General features: G+C 42.9%; 1 protein-coding gene across 1 annotated transcript in view; it reads right to left on the bottom strand.

The window, feature by feature from the left end:
• The window catches only part of LOC105524437 (chromosome unknown open reading frame, human C4orf45), a 140,981-nt gene that overhangs the window by 16,757 nt on the left and 112,746 nt on the right, over positions 1-11,478 (bottom strand). Inside the window, exon 4 of the mRNA XM_011959699.1 lies at positions 4,668-4,857. Coding sequence (XP_011815089.1) covers positions 4,668-4,857 — 190 coding nt within the window. The remainder of the gene's footprint in view (positions 1-4,667; positions 4,858-11,478) is intronic.

The following is an 11,478-nucleotide window of genomic DNA, read 5'->3' as shown; positions in this document are numbered from 1 at the left end:
TTTCGCTCTTGTTGCCCAGGCTGGAGTGCAATGGCATGATCTCGGCTCACTGCAACCTCTGCCTCCTGGGTTCGGGCGATTCTCCTGCCTCAGCCTTCTTGAGTAGCTGGGATTGCAGGCATGTACCACTACACCCAGCTAATTTTGTATTTTTAGTAGAGACGGGGTTTCCCCATGTTGGTCAGGCTGGTCTTGAACTCCCGACCGCAGATGATCTGCCCAACTCGGCCTCCCAAAGTGCTAGGATTACAGGCGTGAGCCACTGCACCCGGCCCAATGCTGTGCAGATATTTCTTAGGTGAGATTAATATTTAAGTCAGTAGACCTTGAATAAAGCTGTTTATCCTCCAAAATGTGGGGGGGCCTCATTCAACCTATTGAAGGTCTCAAGAGAAAGACTGAAGATCCCTCAGGAAGAGAATTCTGCCTGCAAACTGCCTTCAGGCTGAAGCTGCAACATCAGTTCCTCCCAGGGTCTCCATCCTGTTGGCCCACCCTGCTGCGTTTGGATTTGCCAACTTCCCAAATCACAGGAGCCAACTCCTAAAAACAAACACCCCTCCCTGGCTGTTCCTCTCCTACATGCACAACACACACATCATTGGTTCTGTCTCTCTGGTGGACCCTGACTGATACAGAGACTTAGGAGATCAGTCCAATGATGTGGTATGATAACCCAAAATGGAGTTGAGTAGGGTCAGAAAATCATCATTCCAAGTTACAGGAAGTAGACTTTCAAGCAAATATCTTTAACAGAATATAAAAGTACCAACTTGAGAGTTATCCCGTAAAGGTTGACAGAGATGTCACATAGGCTCTGAATATGTGTTGCAAAGAATTGGAAAACAACCCTCTGAGAAGGAAGGAGGTAACATTTCATTAAAAGTGGTAGAAAGACCCGGCATAGTGCCTCATGCCAGTGCCTGTAATCCCAGCTACTTGGGAGGCTAAGGCAGGAGAATCACCTGAACCCAGGAGGCGGAGGCTGCAGTGAGCCGAGATTGTGCCACTACAACCTGGGCAGTAGAGTGAGACTCTGTCTCAAAAAACTAAATAAAAGCCCAGACCTGTGCACTCCAGCGACTCAGCTGATTGATCTTCTCCAGCCTCATCACCAGGTAGTTCTGTGCTCTATATTCCGGCCACATTGAACCACATACACTTCCGCAAAGGGGCTGGGTTATCATTGTCTTTGCTCCGTCTGTTCTTCCTAGCATAGACTTCCCTTTGCCTCATCAAATCCCCCCATTCCCTCTTCCCTTTACCTCATCAAGTGCCCCCTGTTCCTAGCACAAAATCCAGTTCATTGTCAAATCCTCCAGCACCTTGCTACTCAAGGTCCTCAGACCAGCAACAACTAACTGGATATCCTGGGAGCTTGACAGAAATGCAAAATCTCAAACCCCATTTCAGACCTACTGAATCTTAATCTGCATCTTAACATGATCCCCAAGTGATTTGTATGACCTTTAAAATTTGAGAATACTGCTCTCAAACTCGAGTGGATGAGGAAAAGAATGTATCAGTCACTGAGACTGAAGTCCGCGGATTGGAAATGAAGGGGGACAATGGGAATATTTGCCAGCAAAGAAATGAAATAGAAATGAATTACATTAAAAATGTCTATCATATGCACATAAATTGGACAATGCTTAGGTAGCTATTATAGGAAGGAAGGAAAACTACCAGAAATCCAGAAGGGGAAAATAATGAATGGAATAGAAGACAGAACTTAAAAGACATTTTGTGATTTAAAAAGAGAGATTAGGGCATTATAGAAGCAGCGGTTTAGAGACTTGCTCAATGGATTTCCAAAAGTGTTTTTAAGAGCATTTTTGGGTAAATGTATACAAGAATGATACATACTGTTAAATCTCATAAATTGTACTTTTTAGAAACATTGTAATTAAGCTCTATACATGGAAAACCAAACTCAAACTATGGATATAAAATATTCCCATTTTCAACCATCTATTTTGATGGGAAAGCTTGTGATACTGTCTATAGGTTTAAAGCTTTTAAAATTTCCCCCAAGTCGCCCAGTAACACAGACAAATTTCTACTTAAGAGGCGTTCAGTGCACGGTTCTGATTCTTGTCGCCTAAGAATGGAAAATGTGTTGGCATCTCAAGTAAGAATAGGAATGATAGCCACTCATTGGCGGCTATGTGTGAGGCACTGCGTTGGAAGCTTTTCACATGTGGTATTCATTATTTGCTTTCGAATATACGAGAACACTTGTTCCAATTTATTTTCCCTAAAGAGGGTTCATGTAAAAGAGAGGGGGTTGAGTATTTATTGAAGCATCCACACAAATTCTGCAGGACAGTCCAAAGAATGGACTTGTGGGACAAGTATCTCAAGTATCTCTGGAAAGTTAGAAGAAAGCCTCATTGATAAAAAGATAAATTATTTTGAATGATTCAGTATTTTATTTCTGGAATGAAAGGGGTATGAACAAGTACTCAACTACTCTCATGAATAATGGGTTAAACCGACCTCAGGTGCCTCTTGATGTGATGCACTGAGCATGACGCGATGTCACTTATCTGGGATTCCTGACAAAAACACGTAACCTGAACCCACTCGTGAGGAAACACCAGACGAGCCCACACTGAAAGATACAAACTGGCCTGGATTCCTCAAAAATGTCTGTGTTATCAAAAACCAGAGTGAGGAACTCCTCCAAATTGAAGGGGACTAAAGAGACGTGATAACTCAATATAATACATGGTCCTAGACTGAATCCTGGATCAGAATATAACAAAGGTCATCAGTTAATACTTTCTGTTGTTTTTTTAGACAGACTGTCTGTCACGCAGGCTGGAGTGCAGTGATGCAATCATAGCTCACTGCAGACTTGCAGGCCTGTGCTCGAGCAAACCTCCCACCTCAGCCTCCTGATTAGCTGGGATTACCGGCACACACCACCACCCCTGCCTAATTTTGTATATTTTTTTGTAGAGACGGGGTCTCATTATGTTGCCCAGGCTGCTCTCAAACTGCTGGACTCAAGTGATTTTTCCACCTCAGCCTCCCAAAGTGCTGGGATTATAGGTGTGAACCACCACCATCTGCTATTTAATAAAATTTGACTATGAACTTTAGATAGTAATACTGTATCAATGTTAAATTTCCTGAATCTTATAAATTGTACTGTGGTTATGTGAGACAGAATCCTTGTTCTTAGGAAATACACCCTGAAATATTTAGGAGTAAAGGGTCTAGCCTGTAGATTATTTATTACACAGGGTCTGTGCCTGTAGTCCTAGCTACTCAGGAGGCTGAGGTGGGAGGACTATGGTTGTGCCCATGAAAAGCCACTGCACTCCAGCCTGGGCAACATAGTGAGACCCCCATATCTTAAAAAAAAAGATAAAGCTGGGGGACATCATGTCTGCAACTTGCCCTCAAATGGTGTAAGAGAGAGAGGAAGAAAGAGAACATTAAAGCAAATAAAATTAACAACAGATGGGGCTGGGGAAAGAGTATATCAAGAGTTCTTTGTGCTGTTGTTACAACTTGCTCTACAAATTTGAAATCAAAATAAGAAGTCTTTTAACAGATGTTTTAATGCAAAAAATATTTCAACTGGATTTGGTGAATGAAAGAGGCGTTTGGGATAATTTAGTCTGTAATAGCTCTAATCTGACACGAAATTAGTTCAGTGACAGAAAGTAACTAATCCAAGCCCTCCTCCACACACACTGCAATAAATCATTTCACTTGGACCCATTTCAAAATTCAGACTACGTTCAAATGTTAGATGTCAAACTGTTCCCTTTTTCGATACGAAGTATTCCTAAGGTCAGGATCCACTGAGAAGGACAGCTAAGTCACCCTCCATCACAGAATGTCTCAAATAGACATAATGGCTTACTGATGAATCAGATCTCTGGCAACAGAGGGTGAGTAATATTCTAGTGAATTGGCAAGATTCTCCAAAAGAGCAGGAAGTCATTCTACGCGTAGGGAACAGGAGTCGCCGAATGGGCCTGAGCTATTCTATTCCTTTTTCTATCATGGAAATCTGCTGTCAAACTCTATTGAAAACCTGGACGCCTGCAAAGTCCATTGTGCTGTGGGTTTAGACAGAAAGCTATTATTGGCGAATGGTTTGTACACAGACCTCAGGAAATAGTTGTTGAATATATACTTCCACATTCTTTAATTCTCCTCCTAACTCTATAAAATATTCAGAACAGCTACCAAAATCCCCATTTTACTTATAAAAACCCATACAGGGAAATTATGCAACTTACCCAAGATTCCATAAATAGTTTAGGGGAAAACCTAGAGTTTGAACTGGTATAAGCTTACTCTGCTAAGCAGTTTGTGAGGTTTTAAGGGGAGTTACAGATTTACCTCCATTTCACAAACAGTGCTTTCTCAGCTCTTGGAACTCACAGGGGTGGCCATTCTCTCGAGGTTAAACCTAGTGATAAATTCTGAGGACAAAACCTCTTGTTTTCTTTAACAGGGGAATAATGCCCACTCACTGAATAAACATCACTGTGGCAATCCAGTATAAAGTACAAAATGCTTCGATAGGTTAAAAGAAGCTATAAAACTGATTATTAGTATTACTATGAGAAACCCCTCCCTAATTTATATGTTAAAGCAGCCTTACTTTTTCTATGATGATTTAGAAAAGCAAAAAATCATACCTTTCCCTTTTTTGGCAGCTTCGGCAGCTTAAATGGTTTGGAAGCTCTTGGCAATGATGACTTACTCTGCCTAACGAGAGTAGCCCATTTGGAATTTCTCCGATCAGTGTCCTCGAAATCACTCGCATGCCAGGCAAAAGAAGCGCGACTCTGTTTTCCTTGCATATCCAGGACATGAGGTTTTGGTTGCCTGGAATAGGAACAAATTGGTTCTCAAATGGAAAAGGTCTAGAAACAAGGCCACCAGTTTTCAGATAGTTGAGATTTGTCTGTTTTTCTAGTAATTTAAGGTGATTCTAGCCATGTGGCTTAGGAAAGCTGAAGACCTGACCCATCCTGGGAAGTTTCTGGGCTGTCTCCACTCTACATCACTGGACTGCTAGAGATCCAAAAACCACCCCCAAGATGGACACCTATCTGGGAAGCTTGTTGATGATTGCACTACTGTCCTTTCAAAGCCAAGCATGGAAGACGCTGTGAAGTTGAAGGTGATATGCTACGGCTGAGACTTCACGAGACCCATGTGATCTCCTGAAGGACACGGCCTGTCCATTTTGAGGTCTCATGGACATTCAGGAAAACACCAGCTTTTCTATTCTCCAAGCTCTGGCTTTGGACTGCATTTTAGAGGAAAGATCTAGGCTTCTTCCTCTTTCCCTGGTGAGATCCTTGGCTAAGTCCTGACAACCCTAAATTAGAACATTATCCCAGCCCTACCTTTCCATTATAAAAGGCTGACTCTGGGGAACAGACAGAAACAGGATTGTAAGGGTAGGGATTTGCCATCTCATTTGGAAAGCTGTTGTTGTTCAGGGAGCCTTTTGGGACTTCTTATTCACCATCCTTCGACCTGGGCTGCAAGAGCCCTTTGGGGACTGCAAAGTTCTCTTTCTAGAATCCAAGTCTGTGGGACCATGATTTCTGGGAGATTTGGATCACTCTTCACTCATTCAAGAATCTATAGACATTTTCTATATGGCTGGCACAGCACAAGGCACCATGAGGACCAGCAGTAATAAGACAAAGCCCTTGTTGTTATAGAGTTTATATACCTGTAGGGGAGACAAAAAACAAACAGATAACTGAAATATTTGGGAAGTACTAGGAAGAAAAAGGCAGATGAGTAGAAAATCCTGGGCATGCTATTTTCATGAGGTTAGACGGGAGAGGACAAGGTAATGTTTGAGCAGAGATCTCAGTGAAGATCTCATGGCGAAACCCAGTCTCTACCAAAAATACAAGAGTATGAGCAATTCTCCCATCATACAGGGGTCAGGCAGTTCCTTCCCGGTCCTGAGAATCACAGAATCCATGTGGTGGGAGGGAAGTGACAATGGCTGTCTCCAGCAGACCCTCACCTGACATCCCATCGTTCTAGAATAAAGTCTGAGCTCCTCAGCATATCATGCAGGGGAGTTTGTTGTTGCTGTTTGGTTTCTGTCTACTTTTATTTTATGTATGTATGTAGAGACAGAGTCTCCCTCTGTCACCCAGGCTGGAGTGCAATGACACGATCTTGGCTCACTGCAATCTCCACCTCCCAGATTCAAGCAATTCTCCTGCTTCAGCCTCCCAAGTGGCTGAGATTACAGGTGCGCGCCACCATGCCTGGCTAAGTTTTTGTATTTTCAGTAGAGACAGGGTTTTACCATGTCGGCCAGGCTGGTCTTGAACTCCTGACCTCCGGCCATCCTCCTGCCTCAGCCTCCCAAAGTGCTGGGATTACAGGCATGAGTCACCATCTGGTCTGCTTTCTTTTTAAAAATGGTCCTATGGGCGTGGTGGCTCAGGCCTGTAATCCCAGCCCTTTGGGAGGTTGAGGCAGGCAGATCACAAGGTCAGGAGATCAAGACCATCCTGGCCAACATGGCAAAACCCAGTCTCTACTAAAAATACAAAAAATTAGCCGAGTGTAATGGCACATGCCTATAATCCTAGCTACTCAGGAGGCCGAGGCAGGAGAATCACTTGAACCCAGGAGGCGAATGTTGCAGTGAGCCAAGATCGCACCACTGCACTCCAGTCTGGGTGACAAAGAAAGACTCTATCTCAAAAAAAAAATAATAATAATACAAACAACTAGCTGGGCGTGGTGGTACACGCCTGTAATCCCAGCAACTCGGGAGACCAAGGCAGGAGAATCGCTTGAACCTGGGAGGTGGTTGCAGTGAACCGAGATCACGTCACTGCACTCCAGCCCGCGTGACAGAGCAGGGGGGAAAGAAAAGGTCCAACCCCAGTGGATCCTTCTGACCCACTCTCCTCAGCCTGTCTCTACTTTCAGACACACACAATCCTTCTTTTTGCCTTCGCCTTCCCCTCGATGAGCTCCAAAGAAGCTGCACTCTGAGACTCTAATAGTTTCTACAAAAAAAGAGAAACTATTTTTTGTAGAAACTATTAGAAATAGTTTTTTCTACAGCCTTTTGCTTCAATTTCCTCTGCTTGTGATTCCCTCTCCTCCTTCTTTCCTGGAAAACTGCAATTAAGTTGGGGCTTTAAACATTACTTTTTCCATGAAGACTTTTTTTATTCCTGTCATGAAGCAATTTTTCTACTTTAATAGCACTATTTGACTTTTTTTTTTTTTGAGACAGATTCTCTGTCTCCCAGGCTCTGGAGTGCAATGGCACGATCTCAGCTCACTGCAACCTCTGCCTCCCAGGTCCAAGCAATTTACCTGCCTCAGCCTCCCAAGTCGCTGGGATTACAGGCGCCTGCCATGCCTGGCTAATTTTTGTAGTTTTAGTAGAGACAAGGTTTCACCATGTTAGCCAGGCTGGTCTCAAACTCCTGACCTTAGGTGATCCACCCGCCTCGGCCTCCTGAAGTGCTGGGATTACAGACGCGAACCGTCGTGCCTGGCCTGACTTTTTTTGTAGAAACTATTAGAATATTCTTGAATTCCTAGCTCAGCAGTCTCTCTTTCTACAAATTCAGTGCTCCTTAAAAGGCCCAGAGTATATCTCATTCGTCACTGGCTCCCCAGTCCCATTACCCTGCCTGACACGTAACTGACACTCAACTAATCTTGGAGAATGGAGGAAGAGGGAAGGACAGGGAAGATCAGAACTGAGTGACATAAAGGGTGCCTGCCTTCACTCCACCTGCTCTACAGCCTCTTTCCCCTCCCGCCAGGCAGCTATGTAGGATTGGATCCCTGTGGTCCAGTTTGTCTGAGTTGTGTTATTTACAAGTACAGATTAATAGCTGGAAATAATTTCAAGAAAGCTTCAAAGGCAGAATAGCTGATGGTGAGAATGTGAGCAACAGATAGTGCTTATAGTTTATATTAGCTTGATTAATGATGCGTGTGAAAACTATTTCACACAAATGTCACCTTTTAACATGTTATACAAGTAACTATCGAGAAGAGTTTAGAAAAGAAACATCCTTGTCCATCTTTAGTCTTCACTTAAGTGCTAAAATATTTTATTATCTTTTAATTTAAATTCAGTATCTCCTACGTCCCTGAAATTGGGACCAACAGAAGCAATAGAAATTTAAAAATTAGATGTAGTTCAAATATATTAAAGGTTTTTACAAATATCCTGGCCACATCAACTATGGGGATTTACCCACACTATATTGAACTGGGCCCCAGATGGGCCCCAAAGTCTAAAGAGACAAACCAAGGAGCAGAAGGTCTGGCTCTGGATGGGCCATGAGTGCCAGGCCTGCATGATGGGTAGGTGTCAGGGGCACACACAAAATAGCAGCAAACACACACGTGCTCCACAGTGAACACCACCACCAGACATTTTTGTGCAACATTCTTACTATTTAATTATTATACTAAGTAGGCCTCTCAGGGTCAGATACTTTTCTTTTTGGTTGTTTTTTGAAACAACCTGAAGCTTATAGAAAAGTTGGAAGCACAGTACAAAATCTTCTTTTCCCGAACCAGTTAAAAGTACGTTGCTGACAGGATACCTATCATCCCAAGTACATCTGTGTGTAATTCCCACAAACAAGGACACTCTACATAACCTTGACATAACTGTCAAAAGCAGAGAAAATGGTAAAATTAACATTTTTGTATTACTACCATCGAATGCTCAGACACCATTCAAGTTTGGCCAGGCATCCCAATAACACCCATTTTGCAAAAGGATCCAGTTCAGAATCACGTGTTACATTTAGTTTTTATGTCTCCTTCAGTCTGGAACCGTTTCTCAGTCTTCCTGTGACATTCACATAGCCTTGATGCTTTTGAAGAATCCAGGCCGGTTATTTTGTAGATGTCCCTCAATTTGGGTTTCTTATGTTTCCTCTTGGTTAGATTCAGGCTATGCATCTTTGGACAGGAATAATACAGAATGACCATAATTTTGAGTTGTTCCATTACTGATGATGTTCACTTAGGTCACTTGCTTAAAATGCTACCTACCAGAATTCTCCTTTTTACCATCACATTTCTTGTTATTAGTACTTTTTGGAAAAATACTTTGAAATTATGTAAAACTTTCATCCCATATCAAATGTTTTATTTGTTTAAATCTGTTTATTTCAGTATGGGCTCACGGTTTCCTGCTTTATCCAATAAGTAATAATCCATCATTAATACTGTTCATTTATGATGCTCAAGTTATCCCAGATTTGGTTAGTAGAAGCCCCTTCAATCTGGCTTCTGTGTCCTTTTGACATGTCCCTGTCATTCTTCATACATTTCCTTATGTTTTGGCACAAAAGATGTTCCAGGGTCATCTTTTCCCACCCCAGCCCTGGAATAATCCATTTTGTGAAGGAACTTGTTGGATGTGGGGCCTGGTGGGAGGGGATTGGATTACAGGGGTGGTTTCTAATCATTTAGCACCATCCCCTGTTGCAGGAAGTCAGGGACCCCAAACGGAGGGACCAGCTGGAGCCACGGCAGAGGAACATGAATTGTGAAGATTTCATGGACATTTATCAGTTCCCAAATAGTACTTTTATAATTTCTTATGCCTGTCTTTAGTCTCTTAATCCTGTTATCTTCGTAAGCTGAGGATGTACATCACCTGAAGACCACTGTGATAGTTTTGTTAGTTGTACAAATCGATTGTAAAATGTGTGTTTGAACAATATGCTATCAGTGCACCTTGAAAAAGAACAGAATAACAGTGATTTTTAGGGAACAAGGGAACACAACCATAAGGTCTGACTGCCTGCGGGTCAGGCAAAAAGAGCTGTATTTTTCTTCTTGCAGAGAGCCTATAAACGGATGTGCAAGTAGGAGAGATATCGCTACATTCTTTTCCTAGCAAAGAATATTAATACCCTGAGAAAGGAATGCATTCCTTGGGGGAGGTCTATAAATGGCTGCTCTGGGAGTGTCTGTCTTATGCGGTTGAGATAAAGACTGAGATACGCCCTGGTCTCCTGCAGTACCCTCAGGCTTACTAGGGCGGGGAAAAAACTCCACCCTAATAAATTTGTGGTCAGACCAGTTGTCTGCTCTCAAACCCTGTTTTCTGTTAATATGTTTGTCAAGACAATACAGGCACCGCTGAGCATAGACCCTTATCAGTGGTTCTGCTTTTGCCCTTTGCCTTGTGATCTTTGTTGGACCCTTATCAGTAGTTCTGCTTTTGCCCTTTGTCCTGTTCCCTCAGAAGCATGTGATCTTTGTTCTGCTTTTTGCTCTTTGAGGTGTGTGATCTTTGTACCTAACTCTGTTATTATGACCACTCCCCTTTTGAAACCCCTAATAAAAAAACTTGCTGGTTTGAGGCTCATGTGGGCATAATGGTCCTACCAATACGTGATGTCACCCCCGGTGACCCAGCTATAAAATTCTTCTCTTTGTACTCTTTCTAGTTCTCAGCTGGCCGACACTTATGGAAAATAGAAATAACCTACATTGAAATACCAGGGGTGGTTTCCCCCAATAATCACCCTAGTGAGACATCATGACAGAGTTCTCACAAGATCTGGTTGTTTGAAAGCGTGTAGACCAAGCACAGTGGCTCAAGCCTATAATTCCAGCACTTTGGGAGGCCAAGACGGGCAGATCACCAGAGATCAGGAGTTCAAGACCAGCCTATCCAACATGGTGAAACCCCATCTCTACTAAAAATACAAAAATAATCAGCCAGGCATGGTGGCATGCATTTGTAATTCCAGCCACTTGGGAGGCTGAGGCACAAGAATTGCTTGAACCCTGGAGGTGGAAGTTGCAGTGAGCTGAAATCACTCCACTGCACCCCAACCTGGGCAACAGTGAGATTTCATCTCAAAATTTAAAAGAAAAAAGAAAAAGCAAAAAAGTGTGTAGCACCTCCCACTTCACTCTCTCTCTCTCCTGTTGACCATAGGAAGATGTGCCTGCTTCTGCTTTCCCTTCATCTTCTGCCATGATTGTAAGTTTTCTGAGCCCTCCCCAGAAGCAGAAGCCTGTACAGCCTGCAGAACTGTGAGTCAACTAAACCTCTTTTCTTTATAAATTACCCAGTCTCAGATATATCTTTATAGCAGTGTGAGAAAAGATTATATTTTAAAAACCAAGATCTCAGTGTTAAGCATTCTTATTGCCATAGGGGGTGACACTGTTCCTGAGCTATAGTTTTCTCCCTTGCCATATTTGTAAATTTCTTCTACTACAGTGATAAAGCTGGCTCCCATCCTTTTACATATTTACTTGTTTGATCTGCCTCCTTGTCTATAACCAATATCCCAATGCTACTGCCACCTCCTCTGCCTTGTGTATGCCCTCCTCACAGCACTTGGAACCCAACATCCCAACCCAGGATGCTCTCCCCAGCAGACCCCTTCTCACTGTGCTCTGGACCATCACAGTCCCCCAACTCCCCACTCTGGAGCAGACAATCCC

This window comes from Colobus angolensis, unplaced genomic scaffold (assembly GCF_000951035.1).
Source record: "Colobus angolensis palliatus isolate OR3802 unplaced genomic scaffold, Cang.pa_1.0 Scaffold5, whole genome shotgun sequence".
NCBI lineage: Eukaryota > Metazoa > Chordata > Mammalia > Primates > Cercopithecidae > Colobus > Colobus angolensis.
The sequence above is the reverse complement of the archived record's forward strand: the minus strand, read 5'-3'. Positions and strand labels throughout refer to the sequence as shown.